Here is a 26,483-nt window from a genome sequence, read left to right as displayed (position 1 = left end):
ACGAATATTTTTGGATAATTAATCCAAGGCAAAAGGGTAACTTTTGCCCCTGTAGTAGACTCAATTTATAACTTTCACCCCTATCGTATTTTTGCATCAATTTATCCCTTGAAGTTACTCAATTGCATCATTCTATAACCCTACCCCTAACTTAAAACCTTAAATTATAATCTATAAACCCTAAACTATAACCCTATTATCTTTAAACACTAACTTAGGGTTTTGAGTTAAGGAAATTGTATAGAATGATACAATTAAACAACTTGAGGGCTAAATTGATGCGAAAATATGATAGGGTCAAAAATGATAATTTTGGTCTACTACAGGGACAAAGGTGACCTTTAAGCGTTCAAGGATTAAGGGATCAGATTTGAGGTACCCTATATACTCAAAATAATATCAAATAAGACTTTAAGTGATAATAATAATAATAATTTATATTAAAATAATAGAAACAAAAACTGATAGAATTACATAAAACTAGCCTTGTTTGTATACTCGGGAAAATGACCAGGATACCTGGGTCACTTTAGTAAATGATATTAGTATCGAGCAATAGAATCAGCCTGGATATCCTTAGATAGTGCGCGAGTCACTTTAATCTGACTAACTAAGGTTGAGGCCCGATACTCGTGAAGGGTGGGTTAGTCAAGGGTGTTGTGTCCAATGTAAATATTTCGGGCCTCATCCTCGATAGACTAGAGGGGCGCGTGAGCTCTGAGATACAAAACCCTCAGCTGTACTATGATGTCTACCATAGAGTAGAGAGTGCAGTATACGAGTATACTCACTGTTGCATGTTCCTTGATAGCTTGAGCATTAGATGAACACATTTAGTATGATTTAATTGTTAGTGTGGCACTGGGTTGGTAAGCCCAGTGTTTGGAATTTGTTTCATTACGCAGTTTAGTAGGAGGAGCAGTCGATGAGCCTTTTGAACAGTAAAGATCCAAACCGAGTTTGAGTGCAGAGTACATCTTGAGGTTATTCCTTTAGCAGGCATGTATATTTCTAGATCCCTTTTTGTATATTCGAGTCATAACTTTATTTTAAACGATAGTATGTATATTTTGGTTTATTTATTTTGGGAGCTCTTCATGAAAACTTATTTTGTATATATATATATATATATACATACATGTGGTTAATTTATTATAAAATTAGTACTTTCAAGAAATCGTTTATTTAGAAATTTTTTTGTTAGTCACTCAAGTGGTTCCGTGTGGCATTCTAATTGATCGAATTTGTGTCGTACTAGTTTAGGGTGTTACAAACTGACCCATGAATTTTGAGACCGAAATACCACCATCAACAACAGTCGACGGTGGCATCAGACCACTTTCTATTTTTATTTTATAGTTAGATGAGCAAAATATGAGAGATATTAAAGTTCATCGAGGAACAATGTAATTGATGATTAAATAATAATAAAAAATGACACATCATCACACCGTTAGAGAGTTAACGACAAAGCAAGCAAAACGATTCAATCTGTAAAGTTCAGTGAGCAAAATAGAAAAATTGAAAGTATGGTGAGTAAAATATGAGAGAGTAAAGTTCAATAAGGAATGATGTAATTAACCCTTTTCAATTTACTTTAAACTCACGAACATAACATTAAATATTGCATAAGCGTGCAAAGCTAATATAATTTCGCGTCATTATATCTCTCAACGCCATCTTCCTTCTAGTCCCATCTGAAAATTGTGTTCTTTTAAAAAGTATTTTCTACATCATTGTCGTGTTTATATTCTTAGAATTTCGATTTTGCGCAGCGTAAATTCAATTTCAAAGTGAATTAAAGAAATACCCCAAAAGAAACATAGATTTTGAAGTAAAATCATGAAAGTTGTACACAGAAACCTAGTTCCCAACGGCCCTGGCTTCGTAAAGGTATATAGAAGGTTTTTCTTTTTCCTTTATCTTTTTGAAATTTGAGTTTTTTTAATGAAATATTGTTCATTGCAGATGATACCGGTAGATTCAGATGATCTCTGGTTTGTTTACAATTTGATAGCTACTGGAGACTGGGTTACGGCTCGAACCGTCAGGTTTTCTTTGCTCCACTTTTTTAATTTTCTATGTTTAAAAAAAATTGATGGAATATATATCTGGATAGAATTTAGCTGCTTTATATTTTTATGGATGAGGTAAATTAGGGTTTTGTAGGGCTTTTTTTAGTATAATTAGTTTAAATTCTTACTTGTTCGTCATCTTTTATATTGTTATTATTTTCTGTTACTATGGTGTTTTCCCATGAATGATTACTCATAGGTCGGTTATTTGTTGGTTGATAATTTTTTTAATATATATATATATATACCTTTCTTATAGTAATTGTAGATCTTGTTTCCAATGGTAGCTACTACCTATACCAAATCAACGAGTTTTAATCCCAATCAATATTTTTGGGTTCGGCTACAAAAATAATGAAATAAAATAATTTATGTTGGGTGCATGAATGCTTGACCATCATGTCTTAAAGTTCTAATAGTTTTATTTAGTTCTTTATAACTGTTAACCATATAGTTTTTGGTCTTCCCTTCAAGCTTTCACCCTATGCTACGTTAATTTTCTCCATCATTCTAAAAGTGTATCCCTCAATCTGTGTCTAATGGGATTGTTGGGATTGATTGTTTTTTCCATCTCGTCCTTGTCATACCATTCATACATTGTAACATTTTCATCTTGGCTGTACTCATCTTTTGTATATGTTTCTTCTTGTTAATCTAACATTATGTGCCTTATAGCGATGCAAGTATAATAGCTGTCCTATTAAACATTCACTTCAAACTCAGTTTTTTCTCATACTAGATCATAATTCATAAGTTTAACAGCAAATGTATTTTTAGTGTGTAAATCTGAATAATTTGATATTCATAAGTTTCTTGATGTCAATCCTTATAAGTATTATGTACATTCTATGATAGGAAAGTTCTAAGGGAGACATATGGTGGAAGAGATGCAGAACGTGTTACCCTGAAGTTGGAAATAAAAGTCGAGGTACAACTCATTTTTTTCCAGTTGTTTGAATTGCCAACAATTTTTAACAGTGTGGTTGATTTGTACTTTTTTGGTTATGATTAAGTTTTGAATCCTTCAAACATGAAAGTTTTCTGAAGCTGCTTTTAATTATGAGCATTGATACTGATATTAAGTCATACTTCTTTAGGCGATAGATTATGACAAAGAAGGATCAGTTTTGCGGATAAGGGGGAAGAACACCTTGGAGAATGAACATGTTAAGGTAGGTGCACCATAGAATGTTGTCTCTTTTTTAATATTTTTTTATTGCTTTTAAATGCATAATTGTCTTGTTGCAGATAGGGGCATTCCATACTCTAGAACTTGAGCTTCATCGACCTTTTGTATTAAGAAAGGTAGTTATCTTTTCTGGAATATTCTATAATATTGTATCCTTTCTTGTTTGTCCACTAGCCTTGGGTGCTATATCTGTTCAATCTACAAATTTTAGGCTTTTGGGCATCTCTTTCGTACTTCAGTAAGCAAACTTCTATTCTTGATAGTTGTGAATATCACTGTAGTTGCTGCAATTCATCTGTGCACATATTCCTGTCTAGTTAAAGAATCTTTGATACGGTATAAATGTTACTTTGTTTACTTTCTACATGTTTTTAGCTTTTTTAGAGCTATGCCATGTGCAGACATTTGTGGCTAGTCAAGAGATGTCTCTCTGTTCTGGGTGGGTGTTTTGAAAAATAGGGATGGAGATCACCAAGAATGTGTGAAAGGGAATAGTTGACAGAGGTCAAGGGCATTGGCAATCATAGGCATATTTTCATAAGCTATATGCTGGCAGGCTACTACTGGATTAGTTTGAAGAGAAACATAGGCTAATGAAACCTACTTTTTAAAACTAATCAAAAAAAGAAAGTATTATCTAGTATTAATCGAGTTATAGGCATGCTCTATGCTGCTATAGAAAGCAAGCAAATGTGGAATGGACCATACCCAATAATAGAAATCATTGAGAAATCTTATTAATGATTCTAGTCTATCCTTATTGCAACACTTAATACTGGCTAAACTTCTAGGTTATATTCCCTATGGTCATTCTATCTTTTATAGCCTTCTGAATGACAATCATCTTTTGGAATTCATGGACCTGATACATAATGATTACTTGAATATTTTAACACATCGCATTAGCTAGTTACTTGAATTGTGTTCCTTAAGAGTTTGTGGTTTATCTTAGTAGTCTTATTGTTGTTGAATATTACTAGTTCTTGAATTATTGTTTCTCCTTAAGTCATCTTCTCGCTCTCAAAATATTTGATACTCCAGCTGAATCATGGAATTTTCCTTTCATATCTCAGGAAATATGGGACTCATTGGCATTAGATGTACTCCATCAGGCCTCTGGTATGTAGTCTGACTTCTCCAATTGTCTGTATAACTTCAGAATGAAAGCATCTGATGTTTATTATCATGCTTAGAGCTGATTTCATAGTTTCATTTTGCTTGATGACAAATTGCTGGTATATTGATTAAGGCTTTTAGAAGTGTTCTAGTATCACAATAATTTTAGCTGATTTATTGCACTTCATGGTTAAAGTGTGGATTTGAATAAGGGAGAATGATCTCTTTAGCTTCACAAATAAGGTTAAATTGTTCATTTTTAGAGTTGTTTGCATGTTTTCCTTATTCAGTATACTAGAATGACATATCTTTCATCAGCTAATTTGTAATTTGTGGCTTTATATTTAATTTAAGTCTGATTCCTTCATTTAGTGCTTATTGGCTGTATACTTGGTATTAACATTGTATCACCGTGCAATCTCATGGGTCTTAGCACGATATCACATATCATCATCTAAATAAAGCTGGCAAAGTTTGTCCATACCTGAAAACTTGTTTAATTTGTGACTGAACCATAACCAACCCTGACTGACTTGGAATTTTTTTTATTAAAAAATGTATCTGTAGTACTAAACTGTGCTATGTGATAAAAAAAAATCAGGATGGCATGTTGCATCAGCAACAAAAAGGTCATGGTCTAATTTAACTATAAAGTTTTAACCTTGTTATCAACTGTTCTTAAATTGCATTTTCTAGAATGTATCAAGACTGAAACCATTAAAATTTAGCTAGGGAGTTTAAATCCACAGAATTGAAATAATAGAGGAAAAAAATTCCGGCTTCAACCAAAAATGTTAAAATGATAGCATTCCGACATATTTGTTTGTCTGTGTCTATCTGCCTCTTTTAGCGCTCATTGAATAAGGGTTTGGATTTCTCCTCTACCTCCTGTTTATTGTCTTTCTCCTAAAACATAGATTTTTCATCGTTTGTTTTTTTTTTTGCTCACTAATTTGTTTTCTGTGTCTGTAATTTGGGTAATGCAAATTTAGGCCGCATCTTTTTAACAAGCTTGATTTAACTTTGCAATTACACATATTCCAGATCCTGGTGCGAGTGCTGATCTGGCTGTGGTATTGATGCAAGAAGGGCTAGCAAATATACTGCTTGTTGGTAGAAGGTATGTGAGACCAACTTGAAGAATGAATTTTGTTATGAATTTTGATAGATAGTAAGGGGATTATTATGAAGTTGGGAAATTGCCTAGAATCTAATTTTGAGCCAAAGAAACAATATAACTGAAGGAGACACTATTAATATTCCCAAATTCTAGTGGAATCAAGATTGATGTTCTAGCTAATTCTTAGTCACTGCACTGCTATGACAACCTCCAAAATATATAAAACAAGCAGCTCCCATTGAACTTTCTATTATGGCTGTTGACCTATAGTCTTCAAAATTATTTTTAAACTGTGTGTAATGGTGTACAAGATTTTTAACTTTAGTATCATGGTGGCATGTACAACAGTATGACAAGTACCCGTTCACGGATTGAAACTTCAATTCCTCGTAAGCATGGACCTGCCATTGCTGGTTACGAGTCGGTATGTATCTCTTTTACTATTATTATTCTTTTATATTTGGAATTGCAATTAATTTCTAATTTAAAAAGCCGTTTACCTTTAAGAGCATGTAATGAGAATTTGGGTTCTGTTGTCTACCTGGGTTCTGTGTGCTTATTGATTTATTTTTTAACATTCGACAGGCTTTGAAGAAGTTCTTTGAGAATGTTCTACAGGTAAATTATACTTGAACAGTAACATCGCTGTTTTATATGGATTTTAAGTGAGCTTAAGTGGTTGTTTTTGAATCTGTGACAGGCTTTTAACAAACATGTCGATTTCAATGTTATTCGCTGTGCTGTTATTGCTAGTCCTGGTTTCACAAAGGTCAGGGATGAAAACTTCCAACTTATTTTCTTTTCCAATTGCCTTCAAATACTTCAGTTTCCTTAGTACCTATTGGAAAGATACGTTTTAAAACATTTGTTATTATTTTTATATCTTTGATCTGTTTCAGGACCAGTTTCATCGCCATCTTTTGTTGGAGGCAGAAAGAAGACAACTGAGGCAAATTATTGAGAATAAATCACGAATAATTCTTGTTCATACAAGCTCTGGATACAAGTATGTTTTCTTGCCGCTTCAGTTTTTACTCTGCCAACTATGATAAGCAATGTAGATCTACATCTCATCTGAAATACCATATGTATCTAGGAGTTTGATGTTGATATATACATGCGGCTCCATTATTTAGAACATCTATATTCTATCTTTCTCTGTGAATTCGGACGCAAATATAATTTTTTTTAACTGATGCTATTTCATTTTGGAGTTTCCATACGGACATGGATCTTAGTTTAACTTCATTATAATGCAGGCATAGTTTGAAGGAAGTATTGGATGCTCCAAGTGTCATGAACATGATAAAAGACACAAAAGCAGCCCAAGAGGTATGTTGTAGGAATACCCGGCTAAGAATTTTATTTTTACTCATCAATTGTTCCAATTTGTTTTCATTTATTTCTTCTGACAAGAGCCTTTTATTTTCCATTTTGCAATTTTACCAGGTCCGAGCTCTCAAGGATTTCTTCAATATGCTTTCAAATGTGAGGTTCTACCTTGGTGTGATGTAGTACGGGGGTGTGTTTTCACATTAATTCTTGGCTTTTGTTTTATCATACAGGATCCGACACGTGCATGCTATGGACCGAAACATGTCGAGATTGCCCATGAGCGAATGGCAGTTCAAACACTTCTTATTACCGATGACCTCTTCAGGTTGGTTTATCATATGATCATCTTAATATGTTTGGGTAGCTAAATGGTGGTTTGTTGTGGCATTCAGGAATTCGGATGTAATAGTAAGGCAAAAGTATGTGGATTTGGTGAACTCGGTTAAGAAAACGGGGGGCACTGCTCACATATTTTCTTCGATGCACGTATCAGGGGAAGGTGAGTGCAGCATTTTGTGTTTTAGTTTTGATAATTATTCTCACTATTTCTGACGTGCATGCATTTTCAGAATTGGCACAGCTGACTGGTATTGCGGCAATCCTCCGTTTCCCTCTCCCGGATCTGGAAGACATTGAAATGTAACGCAGCAACATATAATAAGATTGAATTTAATTTATTGTATTTCCGCATTTTGAACTGTATCATATAACTTTATTTCCTTTACTGGTTTTCAAATTTATTAAGGTCTTATTTTACGATAATATATATATATATATATATATATATTAATGTATGTCGACAAATTCTAAATATTTAATTTTTTTTTTATTTGAAATTAATTTAGAAGAATAATATCCAAAACTAATTTTATAGATATTTGCAACTTTCAGTTGTAATTATATTGATACGGTTAAGTAAGGGTAAAATACATTTATGGTCATTGAACTTTTAGGGTGTTTTCATTTTGGTCATTCAACTTTTAAAACTTGCAATGTAATCACTAAACTTTTATTTTGTCTTCAGCAAGGTCTCTAACGTTATCTTTCGTTAGTTTTATCTGATGTGATACGTCACTAGCTTAATAAATAATCATTCTAACCCATTTTAGCTTAATAAAAAAAATCACCCAAAATTAACTGAAAACCCTAAAAATCAAATTTTCCTTTCTCTTATTCTCTTTGTTTGATCAACAATCGAAGCTAGTAATGGTGACACCAATTGCAATCTCAACATGTTTTGGTGGAACGTCGGCTGCCTTAAGCATAGTTTGGATGAATAATAATGCTCGAAATAGGTTCTTTGGATGCCTTAACCATGGGCGTGTATTTAGAAGAAATTAGAATTTATTTTTGTTTGGTATGATCCTCACTGAATCCATGTTCACGTACTGTTATCGTTGGTTTGCTAAGAATGATGAGAGCTATTGAGAGGGGAAAAAGGTGTGAACGAGTGATTTGGGTGGCCTGTTTGGGGGGTTTTGCTATACCTGGTCATGTTGGGTTAAGAAAGGAGTAATTTAGGATTTAGGGATTATATTTTATTTTACTTTTTGCTTATGTTTGCTATTTCAAGTTCATTTTGACTAGTTGGAATTTGAACATGAATTTGAAATTTGAGGTTCAACATATAAACCGAAATGTATGTAAGATCAACTAAAATTGTGAATATGAACATGAATTATCAATTTGTCATTGCGCATCTTTCAATGTTTGTTTATGTTTTCTGCTTATGTTTGTGAGTTATTTGATCTAAATTTTGATCGGTAAAAGTGTTTTAAACCCTTTTAACTTTTTCAAAATTTTATACGACATCGTTTGAGATTTTTTTTTAATTTTTATTAACATGAAAAATAACAGTAATGTGTCACTCAGATAAAACTAATGAAAGGTAATGTCAGGGACTTTACTGAAAACGAAGTAAAAGTTTGATGACTGTATGGCTGTATTGCAAGTTTTAAAAGTTGGGTGACCAAAATGCAAGGGCCCTAAAAGTTTAGTGACCATTTATGTAGTTTACCCTTAATTTTAATTAAAATTATATTAAATTATTTGACTTTCTCACTCCACTCTATTCCAATATATAATAAATTTATCTTGAATTTTAATTATGGTGATTATTATATACGCATAAATGTTAAATCTACCTTAACTATATTATTTTTAATACTTAAATTTTATTATTGGTACTTTAATTAGTTAGTCGTTAATAAATTATAATGTCTTGAATTTTTTGATGATCAGAAAGTGACGTTGGTTGATTAACTTTAATGAGTTAAATCAACAATAACGATATATAGAAAATAAATTTCAACCTAGTGTTGCTATAGCATGAAAAACGATAATGATAATAATAATAAGAGCTTAATTACATTAAACTGAAGCATGAAGGATTGATTTGCAAGGAAAAAAACATACAAGACCAAAACTTACAATCAAATGATGAGCATAGAATCATGTCCATCGGTAAAAACTCTATTTTTCTTCATTTTAGATTCTTCTTTTTTATGTATATATAGAATAAATCAGATATGAGTGAGATATCGATGCCTTGGAAAGCAATGGGATACACTTAGCCACTTAGGGGATTTTGTGTATCCGTCCTTGAAAGCAATGGAGTCCGGAGAAAAGGTGATTATGTTTCGGGTAAATTATACGACCGTCTCATATTTTTAAACCGTCTGATTTTTTTTCATCAATTAAAAAAAAGAGATGTTTTGATCTCTTATGTTGTTTGCCTGTTCAGTTTTAGCCCATTGAGCGTTTATTCCCATTAACGAAAAGCTTTGTATTTCAAGGCATTATCTTTGTCTCCAATCATTTTCAAGTATTTCAAGGCATTGGATTTCAAGAAGAAGAAGAAAGAACATGTTTTTTTAATTGTCAATTCAAGCTTCTGTTAATAAGTTAACGCCCAAGGGACTAAAACAAAACGTATTGATAATATAAGAGACCAAAACCATTTTTTTAACCGGTGATCAAAATTGGACGGACCGAAAACATAAGATAACACTCGTGTAGTCAACGACCGAGGGACTAAAACCAAACGTATTGATAACATAAGAGACCAAAACCATTATTTTTTTTTAAATCAGAGATCAAAATCAGACGGACTAAAAATATAAGATATCATCTGTGTAATTTACCCTTAAATTTTAGTTAACTATTCCACGATCCATCTTTGATTAAAATGAATTATCTTAATAAAAAAATAAGTGTTCAAACTATATCTTTGTTTGCTTTTTAGTTTAAAGCAAGTGTCTAATTTTTTAGACGTTATCTTTTTAGGTGTTCAGTCTGTATGGATGTTAAAAGTTTTTATTTGACACATGTCTTATATATATATAATTTTTATTTTTTTAAATTATTAATATTTTCTAAAAAAATCAATATTTTTCTAAAATCTCTTAAAATTTCAAATCCTTAAAATTTTAATTCCAAACTCTCTTTTATTAGCCATTGATGGTCGCTACTGCTACTGTTACTGTTATCGTCATCAAATAACCACTTGTCTATTGTCGATTGTAATTTTTTTCACTGTCATTATAACGTATCAAATAGTAGATTTCTCTAAGCACTTAAAATAATAACATCAGAAATATGAGATATCTACTTCAAACAAAAAATAACCCTTGAAATGAACAAAGTAAAACAAGCAAATATTAGAACTATTCTACATCCACCTTTAACAAAAATTCCTCTCAATCATCTTGCATTTATTGTTCAGAAAAAGATTTATTTTATTTGTGATGTACATATGCAAAATCCATGGATGATCCAAATCCTGCTATCCTAAAAATAGAAACATGTATTTAAAAGGGTAAAGTACACAAATGGTCTCCTTATTATAAGAGACTATTTTGTTAAGTTCTTGCTTATTATAAGACAAAATAGTCGTCTGGTTATAAGAAGTTGTTTTATTGAGTCCATTGACTATTAAAAGTTACAAAATGATCACTCGGTTATTCATATATGTTTTAAACTCGTCCTTTTCCGTTGAAAAAAATTAATGGTAGTCCGAGCTATACATTAACCCGCTGACAGATATATCATAAAATCTGATCTCATAAACTCAAACGAATATCATATCTCAATCAACATGTTAACGTCCAACTTAGACGACCATTAATTTTTTTAACAGAAAAGGGTGAGTTTGGAACATAATGAATAGTCGAGTGACCATTTTGTAACTTTTAATAGTTGGAGAACTTAATAATGTAGTATCTTATAGATGGAGAACCATTTATGTACTTCACCCTCTTTAAAATTAAAATATATGAGTAAAGTACACAAATGATCCCTCGACTATAGAGTATTACTTTATTAAGTCCCTCGAATATTAAAAGTTATAAAATGATCCATCGATTATAGAGTATTACTTTATTAAGTCCCTCAAATATTAAAAGTTATAAAATGATCCTCTGACTATATAGTGTTACTTTGTTGAGTCCCTCGACTATTAAAAGTTACAAAATTATCACCCAACTATTTATTATGTTCCAAAATCATCATTTTCCTTTTAAAAATTAGACGATATTCTGATATGAATTTTAATAAGTTGACTATGATTTAATAAAATTTGATCTCAGAATCTCAGACGACTATCATATCATAGTCTAGGTTAACGTCCAACTTAAACAAAAACCAATTTTTAACTGAAAATGATGAATTTGAAACATAATGAATAATCAAGTGACCATTTTATAATTTTAATAGTTGAAGGACTCGCACTAACCAACTTACCTAAGTGGTTAAAAGAATCTTTGTTGTTCCTAGAGGTCACGGGTTCGAGCACCAACGACTGTAGTAGGGTAATTGAGCGTTCATTGTCAAATGGTTGAGACTATTTAGAACAAATACTACTTTGTAATCACTTTAACTTAATACAAAAAAAATAGTCGAAGGACTCAATAAAGCAACATTCTATAGTTTAAGGACCATTTTATAACTTTTAATAGTTGATAGATTTAATAAAGTGACATCCTATAGTCGAGGGATCATTTGTGTATTTTCCCCAAAATATATTTAATGAGGTATTTTCCATCAATAAAATTAAGGGTAAAGTATAGTAATGGTCACTGAACATTTCAGAAGCTTGCATTTAGGTCCCCCAACATTTAAAACTTGCAATACAGTCCCCCAACATTTATTCCGTTTGTAATATGGTCCCCCAACTTAAACCACAGTTAGAAAATTAGGATAAATTATATAAATGGTCATTGAACTTTTCAGTCACTTGAATTTAGGTCCCCCAACTTTTAAAACTTGCAAAACAATCATCAATTTCATTCTAAACCCCAATTTCCAAAGTAATTCAATTTTATTCTAAACCCTAAATTCCAAAATACTTAAATTAAATTCAATTATGTCAAAGTTATTATTATTTAATTTCATCTTATTTCATGTGATACGTATTTTTTATATAAATATAATAGTATAATTCTTATCTGTTGAAGAAATTTTTTAATTAAAAAAAGTAGTTAGGATATAAAAGAGGTTGAAAATAATTCAAATTTTAAATTTATAAAATGTTATTTTGACGTATAAATAAAAGTGTAAACTACTCGGTTGACAACTTAACTATCTAGCCCTTTTTACTTTTGTCATCGATCTTTTAAATTTATCAATCATACCACATAATTATTTAACTGTTTCAACTAAGCCACTAGTCGTTACCAATTGATAAAAATGATGATGTGGCAGTTAAAAGGAATTGACATTATTATACATTCAGTCTTTATTATTTATATAATCAATTTGGTCCTAAATTAAATAAAATTTAATAAATTAATCATTTAATTAGGATCTGACATGTGTTAGCACATGATCATGACACGTGTCATTGGTGACACGTGTTACCACCTAATTATTTATATATGCTATCAATTTGGTCCTAAATTAAATAAAATTTAATAAATTAATCATTTAATCAGGATCTGACATGTGTTAACACATGATCATGATATGTGTTATTGGTGACACATGTCACCTCCTAATTAGAAGAAAATTAAGTTACAAAGAAGTAAAATTTGGGTCTTGGGCAAACTCAAACCTGAGTCACGCAAATGAAAGATATAGGGTGGAGCCACTAAGCTAACACCATCGTTTGTGTTAAGAGATATACAATAATACATATACTAATAGTATGACCAATGCCAGAAAAAAAAGAATATAATGTAAAATGGAAATAATGAGATTTGAACTTCGGCAAAAAATTTGAAAGCAATAAATGATGGGAAAATATTATATTTTTTACAATAAAAAATATTATATTTGATAAATTGTTTGATAGATTTAATATATTTTTTAAATATTAGTTGATACAATATTTTAAAAGAATAAATTTAAGATTTATATATTTTTAAACTAAATTTAATAATTATATTTTTCATATTTATAATTCATGATTATATATATAATCTTAAGTTGAGTATTTCTAATATAATTAATAATTTTAATTTCTTATTAAAAATAAAATATTCAAAAAATATAAATGATTCATACATTAATATATGAATATATTTTTTATTTATACATCTAAATATAAATATACATTTATATAAATATATTTTTATTCGTTGTGTCTGTGCCTTGAACTCTTTCTTCAAGCCTATATTACCTTAAATTGAAGTATTTTAGAATTTAATTGAAGTATTTTAGAATTTAGGGTTTAGAATAAAATTGAATTATTTTGGAAATTGGGGTTTAGAATGAAATTGATGATTGTTTTGCAAGTTTTAAAAGTTGGGGGACCGAAATTCAAGTGACTGAAAAGTTCAATGACCGTTTATATAATTTATCCTAATTTTCTAACTGTGGTTTAAGTTGGGGGACCATATTGCAAACGGAATAAATGTTGGGGGACTGTATTGCAAGTTTTAAATGTTGGGGACCTAAATGCAAGTTTCAGAAATGTTCAGTGACCATTACTATACTTTACCCTAAAATTAATTAGTCCATTAAAAAGAATTTCACTCGCTCCTTCCACAATTTTTTAAACCTCCCCTCTCCGAGAACTCTCTCCCCCCTACTTGACCACAAATCATTCAATTCCAGGTATGTTTGATTCCGGTTTCCTTTTCCATCTTTATCGTACATCTCTCTCATATTTCTTTAATCTGATTATAATCTGGTTTTCCCCTCTCAATTTCGATTGTATTTGATTTTGAATATGTTGCATTTTTTTAATCTTCAGTTTTCTGATCGCGCTTTACAGTTTTAAATGTTTTATCCTAGGGTTTTAAACTACCACTTCTTTTATGTATAAGAGTATAAAATTTAATCAGCTGTACCTATTTCCCCCCTTTAATATTGTCTCTGATTAGAAATTAGGCTTTTAAACATTCTATGATCGAATTTTCTTAGTGCAAAGCTAGATTAATTAATTTTACAAGCTTTCATATTTTTTTATACAATTTATGTCTAATTAGATTCCGATTCGTGCACCTACAGCTTCAAATCTGTACGTCTGTTAAGATTCTCCCCTCCCCCAACATGCATAACACTCGAAAGTTTTTGTCAAGAATAATTTGTTATATTTTTTCAATCTACTTAAAACTCAATGTGCGTAATCTACACGAACATAACATTAAATATTGCATAAGCGTGTAAAGCTAATATAGTTTTACAATACTGTAAATATATTCGCCTTATAAGCGTGTAAAGATTTGGTGTTGTAGCTGTTCCTTCTTTAAGATTTTTTTTAGTTTTCATTTCCATTTTTGAATATCTTTTTGCATGTTTTATTCTTTTCTTTTTTAAAATCTATTCTATGTAAATCATTCTAATTAGTGTTTGGAATTTTACAAGCTAAATGCTGAAAAACCCCTTAATTTGATTGGAGGAGAATTGCAAATGTATGATTGCTTTCAGCAATTATAGAGTTGCACTTCAGCTTTTTCTGAGATTAATGAGAAATGGTTTGAATAGATTTTGCAGTTGTATTGCGAAGGATAGAGTTTGCACCTGAAACCTTGATTTGCTGGTGCTAAATAGTTTATTCTTCTATATATTTTCTATAATGTACAAGCAACAATAAAAGGCAAAAACCATATTTGCTTTTTCATTCTTATACATTTTGCTGTTAGTACTTCTTTTGAAGGACTTTTTAATGTCACCCGAGTATGTGCGCATTTTCAATTCCAGTGTAATATTTATCTCACTTCTTCCCCTCCCTCACCCCCAAATATTTATGTTCGGGTCAATAGGATGATGGGAATTGTGCATTATAAAGTTAGTTTTTTCTTATTCTTTTCTTTCGTTTCCTGCTATCTTTGTTTGTAATGAGAGATTCGTCATTTATCTGTGATTGCAGATTTCTTTATGATTTTAGAAAGCTTTTATTACTTGCTAATTTAGCTTTGGTTTGTAATTAATTTTGGGATCTTATTTCTTAAAATACTGTTTTCCATTGCAAGCTAAAATGCTTTATAACAATAAACATGGTGGACTGTGTCTTTGTGGTTTAAGCATGTTTTAGAAGTTTGCAGTTAAATCCTGTTTACAATTAAATCACTTTAAAAAATGTACTATATAGTTTAGAGCTTGATTTCGAAGTGAGATTTTATAATACTTTGGTTAGAAACTTTTTAAAATAAGGGATGGACTTAATTAATTGGTAAGCAATTTCTTACTTGTTAGCACTACAGAGCAGGGTTTTTTTTTTTTTTTTTACTAATTTTATAGTGTAGAGTCATTTTGTCTTATGATAGTTTTTTTGTTTGAACTTTTTTTCTTAAATTTATACAAGCTTCATCCTAATCTAAATTAGGAATTCCATCAAAGTTTATATATGTCCTTGAAATTTGTAAGTTAGAAAGAGTTTTTTTGGATAAATTTGACATTGGTTTCCAGATTATTTGTAAAGGTGCCATGCAGGTAGAATATGTACTTGAAATCAACAATTCTTTGGTGACTTTGATGGAAATTCACCAAGGGGTCAAGGCTTCAAACGGATGGACCGTTTCTTGATCTGGTGGCTGCCATCCAATATACACTTTGGGGTGGGTTAGGATAGCCTGGGGTGTAGGGCAAGGTAAGGGTGCTAACTGTGTAATGATAAAAGAATAGAAAGTGGTGATGAATTCAAACCTTTATGCACGTTCATATTGTGCTTTTCATCATTTTACTTGTAAACTCCCCCCTATTTCTAGTTTCAGCGAGCAAGGGTGTTTCTTCTTTTGAAACATTTCTCTAGAGGTGACTTGCAGGCTTGCAGCATATTCTTAGTTGTAGATGTGGCTTCCTTTTGTGCCTTTTCTTGTATATTCAACTCATTATATATCATAAATATTCGGAGAAGAAGCTAACTTGGTCACACAAATAAATCTGTGCCTGTGCATAAATTTCTGGAGTGTCTTTTTGATGTCTTTAGTGGTAGTATTGTTAATAATGTCAATCATCGTATGTCATCCATGATCCACCAACAACAAAATTGGTCTCCAATAATGCAATGCTCTACTTCTGTCTGGAAATATGAATTTGAATATTTAGATTTGGATTTCATCTGTAATCATGAATGTTACCTTTATATGTGTTCTATCACACAACTTATACTAATTTTGAATTTTAAGTTCCCAAACACCACTTTAGTGAATTGGTTTTTGTGGATTTTCATAGTATTGGTATTTTGGCATATGCCATCTAAGAACAAGTCAGGATAGTGCTGCATGTTGTGACATGGTCTAGATGGTTTCTTTCATGTTCTTTTGTCTTCTCTTGACAGACCTGTCTGTTTATTATCAACTAAGATTCCAGACATTACATTGTCTGAAAGTGTGTACAATACATTTTCAGTTTTTAGGTAACAAGAACAGTACCTTTGCCAGCCATGAAAGTAGGAATGCTCAAAAAGTAATTCCAGATACTTTAGTCAAACCGAGTCAACAGGCCAACTCAAATTTGTTTTCAAATTTTTGGCATTGGATTCCTTTATTTGTTGCCTTAGAAGTGTGAACTTTTAAGTGTGTTAGGTGTCATTTGTTCCGAGAATGCACACCCATTCTAAACAATAAATTATCGTTCTCTAGAGACAGCTCTATTTAGTTGCCTAGGCTTTATCCCTGTTCTGTACTGACAACAAGGAACATCGCTATTGTTGTTGTACAAATTTTGAAGTCCATGCATTAAATGCATGCAATGCACTTTGAATCTGTTCTGTTCTCCCATTAGAAAATATGGCATATGGGGTCAAGTCGTGAACTAGTCACATTATTCTTGATTATTTTTACAAAAAATGTATTTTTAATTGTATCTGATCTTATTTTATCTTCCCGTGCTTTAGGTAAAATTGCAAATGGCCAAAGTTAGTAAAGTGCGAAAGTCTGATTCACGTCATAAAAAGGTGAATCCTTATCTATTGTCTTCTTACCCTAAGAAGGCTGGCAAAGGCACCCAACAGAAGCAATGTTTGAAAGCTTCAGAGAAGAAAGATTTGGGAACTGCAAAATGTTCTGTCTGTCTAGAGTTTCCTCACAATGCTGTTCTCCTCCTTTGTTCCTCCTATGACAAGGGTTGTCGCCCCTACATGTGTGCCACTAGTCAGCGCTTTTCCAATTGTCTTGAGCAATACAAGAAAGCCTACACTACAGTAACTTCAGTGGACGGTGGTTCGGTAGATAATTCAATTATTGTTTCAGGTGTGGGACAGCCCGATGAAAAGATGGAAATACCAGAGCTTCTCTGCCCGCTATGTCGAGGACAAGTGAAGGGTTGGACGGTGGTAGAACCTGTACGGAAATATCTCAATAGGAAAAAAAGATCATGCATGCAAGATAAGTGCTCTTTCGTTGGAACTTACAAAGAGCTCAAGAAACATGTTAAGGCAAAACACCCATTGGCACGACCTCGAGAAGTGGATCCTGTACTTGAAGAAAAATGGAAAAAACTAGAGAATGAGAGAGCGCGGGATGACGTAATTAGTACAATCATGTCATCAACGCCGGGGGCAGTGGTATTAGGGGATTATGTGATCGAGCCTGGCTCTCGCGGTATCTACAGGGATGAATATGATTCAGATGACTCTATTGATGATGGCTTCCTTCACCTGGACTCATCTTTTCGATTGCATGGCAGATTCATTGATTATGACCTATCTGAGGACGGAGGTTTCTGGATGCACCGTGCTTTCCGTCGATCTAGGCCTTCTCGCTTATTGGGGTCAGTAGGGCTAAGGCGAATCTCCTGGGTCCGAGGACGTAATGGAAACCGATGATTTTGTGTGTTTACCTATACCGCACTTGAGAATAAGTAGATGTATTTTCAACTGCAGTCACATGCTGAAATTTATGGTAACATGATGTGATGCGGCAGGTATTGTAGGAGTAGGTCACTGGTAAGGTATTGAACCCAAGGTATTTTGACCTTAGGTCCCATAGTAGGTAATGTGTAATCGAATATCATTTGGTCGTATGCATAGAGCATTTGGGGGTGGGCTTCATTTGACAGCATTGCAGCATAAAAATTAAAACATTATTTTTTATTACTCTCTTTGCTTTAGAAGTTGGCGGGCAACGTTCTTGATGTCATTACTTGTGGTTAAAATTAATTTTTTAAAGTTAAAATATAATATTATTATATTAATTTACAATTTATAAAAGATTAGATCATAGCTTTGTTGCTTTGGGTCAAAATATTTTTTTAATATTTAGAAGTTCACGATTTTAAATAATTAAACGATAAAGTTACCATTGGGATGGGGTGCTAAACGATCCCTGAATAGTAGTGATGTTGAAAATTTGTGAGAATAATTCATTCATTTTTTTTAATCTCATTCTCTTTTTTTATGTTTTTGAAATTATAAATTGATTTATAGAGTTCTCTTATTTTTATTGACGAGTCAATAAGGAAATGAAAATTTTACAATATATAGGATGCTCGGTTAATTCCAGTGCAATAGGAATATTACTGAGAAATAAACTTGGACAAATTTTAGATATGGTTAAAATATTAATTGGATTTGGACTTCAACATTTATGGCTGGAGTTCGGTCTAACCTATTATATAAGATATTGTGTTGTGTTATCTCATAAAGATTAAATCTATAATATATAATTTGATCTAAATAAGAATCACTTCAGTGATTAATGTGTTGTTCGATATTTTGATCGGATTATTTCAATAGAGTATCAGGTGTTATAAAATTATGATAATTTTTTATAACTTGCAGATGCATTCTCATAACATGGGGATGAATTTATACAAGGATTCAAAGTTTTCATTCTTAAAACTTTTCATTTCCTTAATGTTCTAAAAGTTAATGATTCATACATTTGTAACGATTCGGTTTTCAATATGATTGTAATTATCACTTTTATATATGTTAAGCTTTAGTAGTTTTATTCTTCCAAATGAAGCGGTTAGCAACGGGACTAATACTATTTTGGTTGTATTTAACTACATTTACACGTGTGACGTACTTAACTAAATTTGCACAATTTGGGATTTCAATCCTACGAGTAGGACTTCCCTAACCTTCGCTGAAACATTCACACTACTATGTTATTTTATTTATATACATTTAAAATATATAACACTCGTGCTGAAACTTTCTATGAGGTTGAACGAGGACCTATTGATATGTATTTGGGGTTGTATGTGTTTTGTTTAAAACTCCTTGATGTATCGTTGGGTTGTATTTAAGAATGATTATCGGTCGGGTCGGATCAAGTTTCTTGTTAAACTCATTTATATGCATTTGACTCAATTCATATTTAAGAGGGTTTCACCCGACCCTAAACTAACCTAATATTTTAGGTCAAAACTTGCACTCAACTCGATCAATGTGACTTATATATTTATATATAAATTTATTTTTATTAGGTAAAATAACAATCTAATCGAATAACAATATAGAAAAAAATATTATTATAATTATTCCTAAACATATAAGGGAAAATTATAATATTATATCATGTCAGAGAATTTTTAACCCTAAATTCGAACTTGATTCGATCCAATCTCACCCTTAAAAAAATTCGATCCAAACTTAAATTTTGAAAAAAAATCTTACCCAATCATGTCGGATCAAAATCCATCAGGTCCTGGCGAAATGCCCACCCCTAATTGCATCTACTTCATTTGCACTCCCACGAGCTGACACGTTCCTTGGATGATGTTATCGACCTATCTTTTCTCTGTTATAGTGCTTGCATGTCGAATCTGTATGCTCTCTTCTACAACTTCACATCTTTCATTGATATTTGTGCCCATATCACATTATCTTTAGCTAGATTGGAACTGCATGTTGATATGATAAGGTCTGGCCTTAACGATTGATTGTGGATCTAGGAAGGAAACAAAACAACCTGCATAAGATAAATGGTTCAAATAGGGTGGTTAAGGTGGTAATCGTGATGGTAAATGGTCGGTTTAATTATGAGAGATGGTAGCGGAAGATGTTTGGTTGTGAATATGATATGGTTAACGAAATAGTGGAATGGTGAATAAGATAGTATATTAGAATAACCAAGGAAGAACCAGTGCTATAAAGAGCAAAGACCCATCATTACAAATCATTCTAAGGGATGGTAATTAGGACTTGGACCCGCTATCTATATCGAGATAGGAACCACAAGTATCAAGGTGAATAAGGAATGACGCCACAAGTAACGAGTTACTTGATAAGTCGATAAAAGTCAAAAAGGACTCAATAAAGAGAATAATCTCAATTTAATTCAAATTCAAAGTTAATTCTACAATGCAATATGAAAGCCCATTTTATAGGACTTGAATATGCATGGCCGAATGTTACATTGTAATTGGCCGAATGGTGCTTGTTGATGAGGTTATCTTTGGCACATAATTTAATCATAATTGGAACACATTTATCATGCATGTCCTTGGTGTATATTCGGTCAAATGTAGGAGAAATGTGTCTTGGCCGAATTCCTTCAAGTGGTGGCTAATGGAGACAAGCATCTTGCATGCACATGGGCTGTTTGTAGTGCAATGCTTGGTCACGCACATGGGCTGTTTCCTGAGTGTAATTGTGTGTAGGATTTGCAACAACAATTGGGCGTGCATTATCTTCATTTTAAACTTGATTGAGTGGGAATATAATTAACAAAAATAAAGGCTGGTGGTGATCTAGTTGGTGTAGTGTAATTCCAGCCAAATTAGACATTCTTTAGTGCCCCCACAATCTGCCATGATTTGTTGGTGATTTGTTCATGTCTCCTTAGTGCTTCAACACGCTGTCCAACATGTGCCATGCTCAAATAACCTTTTTTGCCGTGTTTTGTGAGCTGGAAATGTCTTGAAAGTGCTCCACTAAACCTTCCATCATGTGGCATATTTCTTGATATTCCTACATGTGCAAAGAAACAAGTATTTTAATGATAGTGGTATGTTATAAACAAAATACTTGCTGCCGTGCATGTGCTTATGTTGGTGAGCTTTTGATTGCATGTTTATTATCTTCAAATGACATTAATAACATGTGAAAAATCTTAAGTGCAAAGATGAATGCAATGAGTTACACGAATGTATGCTGTCATGTGAATGCAAATGCAAGTATATCTAATTATGCTTACAAATAACAAGATGCACGAAGTGATCATACTAAGTTATTAACTATTAAGACATTATATAACTTAACATCGGAGGGTGTCAAGTTATTAAATGAATCAAAAGTTTCAAGACACTTAGTTAGGATTACTTCCCTGAATTGTTTGGCCCTTGATCTAGTAATGGGACCTCGTGGCATGACTTCTATATCTGAAGTGGGCGTGATCACATCATCCCCCCTTCTTTAAAGCGATTTATCCCCAAATCATCTCCATCCTCAAAGGGTGTTAAGTCTGCAATGTTGAATGAAGCATTGACGTCACCAAACTCACCGGACAACTCTAGTTTATAAGCAATGTCATTGATCTTTTCCACAATCTAGAATGGGCCATCTCCTCGGGGCAATAATTTGGACTTTCTTTGATTTGGGAACCATTCCTTTCTAAATTGTACCCAAACCCAATCTCCTACTTCAAAAGTTATCTTTTTCATTCCCTTGTTGGCTTGCTACTCATATTGTCTAGTTCTCCTTTCAAAATTGTCCTTGACTTGTTGATGGATCCTTTTAACAAATTCTACCTTGTCCTTTCCATCTTTGTTCATTATTTGATCACAAGGTAAAGGAAGTAAGTCCAAAGGAGTTAAAGGATTGAAACCATACACTACCTCAAATGGAGAATATTTTGTTGCTGAATGATTGGTTTGATTATATGCAAACTCCACATGTGGTAGACATTCCTCCCAATTCTTGATTTTCTTTTTGATTATGGATATAAGTAATGTTGACAAAACTCTATTGACATCTCTATATGATACAATGGTTTGACGAAGTCCATGGAACCTTACCACTTCTTTAAAGAATAAGTTCGCAACGTGAATAACATCATCGATTTTGTTACATGGTATAAAATGAGCCATCTTGGAAAATCGGTCAACCACCACATATATCGCATTCTTTCCATTTTTGGTTCGAGGTAAACCCAAAACAAAATCCATAGAGACATCTATCCATGGCATGGTTGGTATCGGCAATGACATGTATAACCCATGAGGCATGACTTTTGATTTCACCCTTTTACACACTAGATACCTTTCGCATACCTTTTCGACATACCTTTTCATCTTTGGCAAAAAGAGGTGTTCTTTCAAGATGCTAAGTGTCTTGTCAATGCCAAAGTGTCCCATAAGTCCCCCTTCATGGGCTTCTTTGGTTAGCACTTCTCGCATGGAACCTTGTGGGATACAAAGTCTTCATTCCTTGAAAAGATACCCATCATGCTGATAATATTTGTCATAAGCACCTGCTTTACATAACTTATATCTTTCTCCAAAGTCAAAATCAGTAGCATAATATTCCTTAATGAATGAAAAACTAAGGAGTTTGGAATCCAAAGTGTTGAGTAATACATCCTGCGTGAAAGAGCATCTGCCATAATATTATCCTTTCCTTTCTTGTAGCGGATGACATAGGGAAATGATTCAAGGAATTCAACCCATTTGACATGTCTCTTGTTGAGTTTGTGTTGTCCCTTAATGTGTTTTAACGCTTCATGATCAGTGTGTATAACAAATTCCCTTGGTAATAAGTAGTGATGCCAAGTCTCCAATGTTCAAATGAGTGCATACATCTCTTTGTCATAGATTGGATAGTTCAAGGTTGCACCGTTTAGCTTTTCGCTAAAGTAAGCGATTGGTTTTCCCTCTTGACTCAAAACAGTACCAATCCCAATTACGGAGGCATCACATTCAACTTCAAATGTCTTCTCAAAGTTTGGCAAGGCTAATAGGGGAGCCTTAGTCAAATAATCCTTGAGTTCTTTGAATACTTCATCTTGTTCTTTGCCCAAAGAGAAGTTTGAATTCTTCTCAATAATCCCTGTTAAGGGGGCGACAATAGAGGTAAAGTTTGGTACAAACCTCTTGTAAAAATAGGCTAATCCATGGAAGCTCCGAACTTGACTAACGTTGACTGGTCTTGGCCATTCTTGAATTGCCTTAATCTTTTCTGGATCCACTGCTAGTCCATGTGAACTTACAAGGAAGCATAAGAAAGTAACTTGGTCAGTTCAAAAAGTACATTTTTTGAGATTAGCATATAAGTGCTCTTCTATTAAAGTGCTTAGGATAACCCTTAAATGTTCAACATGTTCGCTCAAGAACTTACTGTAAATCAGGATGTCATTAAAATAAACAACACAAAACTTACTGATGTAAGGCCGAAGTACATGGTTCATTAGAAGCATAAAGGTACTAGGGGCATTAGTTAAGCCAAAAGGCATGACTAACCACTCATACAAACCCTGTTTAGTTTTGAATGCAATTTTCTACTCATCTCATTCCTTCCTTCTAATCTGATGGTAGCCGCTTTTCAAATCAATTTTGGAGAAGATGCTGGCTCCACTAAGTTCATCAAGCATATCATCAAACCGAGGTATAGGATACCTATATTTGATAGTGATCTGGTTTACAACTCTACAATCCACACACATTCTCTAAGTTCCATCTTTTTTAGTACCAACAAAACTGGTACAACACAAGGACTTAAACTTTCCCGAATGTATCCTTTGTCTAGTAGTTTTTTGACTTGTCTTTGTAATTCATTCATTTCCTCGGGATTACTCCTGTAGGCTGGTCTATTAGGAATGGTAGCTCTGGGAATGAAATCAATTTGATGTTTAGTTCCTCTAATCGGTGGTAATCCATTTGGAATTTCTTCAGGAAACATATCTTCAATTTCCTACAAAAGTTTAGAAACAGAAGAAGGCAAACCTTCGGGAGGGTTATTAAGAAGAAAACTTTCCTTATACATAAGTATAAGTATAGCCTTCTTGGTCGATAAATGTTTCCGAACATCTCCTCTACTGGCGTATACGTTCATCTTCTGAGTAAGACTTTCTTTGGCTTTCTTTTCCTTCTCCCACTCTTCTATGTGTGACTTAAGGGTCACTTGACATTCATGAACTTGGCTTGGAGGTAGGGGTGCCAAAATAGTTTCTTCCCCTGATGTTGGAAAGAATACTTGTTGGAAAATCCATCATGGGTAGCCCTCTTGTCAAATTACCATGGACGTCCCAATATAATATGGCTTGAACTCATGGGCGCCACATCACAAAGAACTTCATCCTTGTATTTTCCTATTGAAAAAGGAACAATGAATTATTTGGTTACCTTGGCTTCTCCCACATCATTAAGCCACTGTAATTTGTAAGGATGAGGATGTTTGGAAGTCTTTAGGCCCAACTTTTCCACCATGTAAGTGCTTGCAACATTTGTACAACTTCCACCATCAATGATCACTACATAAAATTTATCTCCCACATGGCATTTTGTATGAAAGATATTCTCTCTTTGTTCATCTTCTTGACTTTGAATGTTCAAAGTCCTTTTAACTACAAATATGTTGGATGAAAGAGACATGTTAGTAAAATAAGAAAATGAAACATGTAAAAGGACCTTACCAAATAATGCTCTCACAAAGACCTCACGAGTTCACTCTAATAAAACTTGAATGTCACTCAATCTGCTCGTGTTTGCACTCTATGACTTCAAGGCTTTTACTTGTCCTTTTCTGATCTCACACACTCAAGCCTTTTTTCACTCGTTCCTCTTTGTAAAGTTCTAAGTGACTTTACTCAAGACCGTCTCAAGTAAATGTTACTTTGTTGTGCGTCGGCTGCAAAGAGTTAGTAGGAATGAAAAACAAAAGATAATGATAGGATGGCTTAGAAATAGAAAGAAATAAAAAAAAAAGGTTACTCACACAAGTCACTTTAAAACCTTTCTATCACCACAATCAATTAACAAGGCTTACATTGAATGGTTTGGTAATGAAACTTGTTGAGTGCTTTAACCTTTCTTTGTTGATTTTTTTTCCGATTTCTTTCTCTTGTAATTCACGTGTGCTTCTTCTTGTAATTTTATTTTGTTTTTTGTTGCACGTTGCTTCTTCTACCACAGCTCTGATTACCTCATGATACGATAAGGTCTGGCCTTAACGATTGATTATGGATCTAGGAAGGAAGCAAAACAACCTGCATAAGATAAATGGTACAAATAGGGTGGTTAAGGTGGTAATCATGATGGTATATGGTCGGTTTAATTATGAGAGATGATAGTGGAAGATATTTGGTTGTGGATATGATATGGTTGACGAAATAGTGGAATGGTGAATAAGATAGTATCTTAGAATAACCAAGGAAGAACCAATGCTATAAAGAGCAATGACCCAACCTTATAAATCATTTAAAGGGATGGTAATTAGGACTTGGACCCACTATCTATATAGAGATAGGAACCACAAGTATCAAGATGAATAAGGAATGACGCCACAAGTAACGAGTTACTTGATAAGTCGATAAAAGTCACAAAAGACTCAATAAAGAGAATAATCTCAATTTAATTCAAATTCAAAGTTAATTCTACAATGCAATATGAAAGCCCATTTTATAGGACTTGAATATGCATGGCTGAATGTTACATTGTAATTGGTTGAATGGTGCTTGTTGATGTGGCTATCTTTGGCACATAATTTAATCATAATTGGAACACATTTATCATGCATGTCCTTGATGTATATTCGGTCAAATGTAGGAGAAATTTGTCTTGGCCGAATTCCTTTAAGTGGTGGCTAATGGAGACAAGCGTCTTTGCATGCACAAGGGTTGTTTGTAGTGCAATGCTTGGTCACACACATGGGTTGTTCCCTGAGTGCAATTATGTGTAGGATTTGCAGCAACAATTGGGCGTGCATTATCTTTATTTTAAACTTGATTGAGTTGGAATATAATTAACAAAAAAAAAAAGGCTGGTGGTGATCTAATTGGTGTGGTGTAATTCCAGCCGAATTAGACATTCTTTAGTGCCCCCACAATCTGCCATGATTTGTTGGTGTTTTGTTCATGTCTCCTTAGTGCTTCAACACGCTGCCCAACAGGTGTCATGCTCAAATAACCTTTGTTGTCGTGTTTTGTAAGCTGGAAATGTCTTGAAAGTGCTCCACTAAATCGTCCATCATGTGCATATTTCTTGATGTTCCTACATGTGCAAAGAAACAAGTATTTTAATGATAGTGGTCAATTATAAACAAAATACCTGCTGCTGTGCACGTGCTTATGTTGGTGAGCTTTTGATTGCATGTTTATTATAT

At 32.9% G+C, this 26,483-nt stretch overlaps 2 protein-coding genes across 5 annotated transcripts; both read left to right on the top strand.

Moving 5' to 3' along the window:
* The first annotated feature begins 1,672 nt into the window (after window positions 1-1,672).
* On the top strand, window positions 1,673-7,530 carry LOC120126284 (protein PELOTA 1-like). 2 transcript variants are annotated; one of them, XM_039144507.1, is made up of 16 exons: window positions 1,678-1,893; window positions 1,969-2,051; window positions 2,931-3,003; window positions 3,173-3,247; window positions 3,324-3,380; window positions 4,338-4,383; window positions 5,425-5,500; window positions 5,849-5,924; window positions 6,086-6,118; window positions 6,201-6,269; window positions 6,400-6,506; window positions 6,760-6,832; window positions 6,950-6,988; window positions 7,066-7,160; window positions 7,228-7,334; window positions 7,405-7,520. In XM_039144507.1, exons 1-16 carry the CDS (start codon window positions 1,843-1,845, stop codon window positions 7,476-7,478), a joined length of 1,134 nt encoding a protein of 377 aa, XP_039000438.1. In that variant the 5' UTR covers window positions 1,678-1,842; the 3' UTR covers window positions 7,479-7,520. The 2 variants fall into 2 exon arrangements, with proteins under 2 accessions (XP_039000439.1, XP_039000438.1); XM_039144508.1 differs by lacking the exon at window positions 3,173-3,247 and having other exon boundaries at window positions 1,673-1,893; window positions 7,405-7,530.
* Window positions 7,531-13,819: 6,289 nt separating this feature from the next.
* Window positions 13,820-18,279, top strand: LOC120126304. Of its 3 annotated transcripts, XM_039144527.1 has the most exons (3): window positions 13,872-13,888; window positions 15,686-15,866; window positions 17,115-18,279. In XM_039144527.1, exon 3 carries the CDS (start codon window positions 17,127-17,129, stop codon window positions 18,042-18,044), a length of 918 nt encoding a protein of 305 aa, XP_039000458.1. In that variant the 5' UTR covers window positions 13,872-13,888; window positions 15,686-15,866; window positions 17,115-17,126; the 3' UTR covers window positions 18,045-18,279. The 3 variants fall into 3 exon arrangements, with proteins under 3 accessions (XP_039000459.1, XP_039000458.1, XP_039000456.1); XM_039144528.1 differs by lacking the exon at window positions 15,686-15,866 and having other exon boundaries at window positions 13,820-13,888; XM_039144525.1 differs by lacking the exon at window positions 13,872-13,888 and having other exon boundaries at window positions 15,586-15,866.
* Window positions 18,280-26,483: the final 8,204 nt, after the last annotated feature.

The sequence above is a fragment of the Hibiscus syriacus genome, unplaced genomic scaffold, assembly GCF_006381635.1.
Source record: "Hibiscus syriacus cultivar Baekdansim isolate YM2019G1 unplaced genomic scaffold, ASM638163v2 tig00110457_pilon, whole genome shotgun sequence".
NCBI lineage: Eukaryota > Viridiplantae > Streptophyta > Magnoliopsida > Malvales > Malvaceae > Hibiscus > Hibiscus syriacus.
This window is presented reverse-complemented; position numbering and strand designations above follow the sequence as displayed.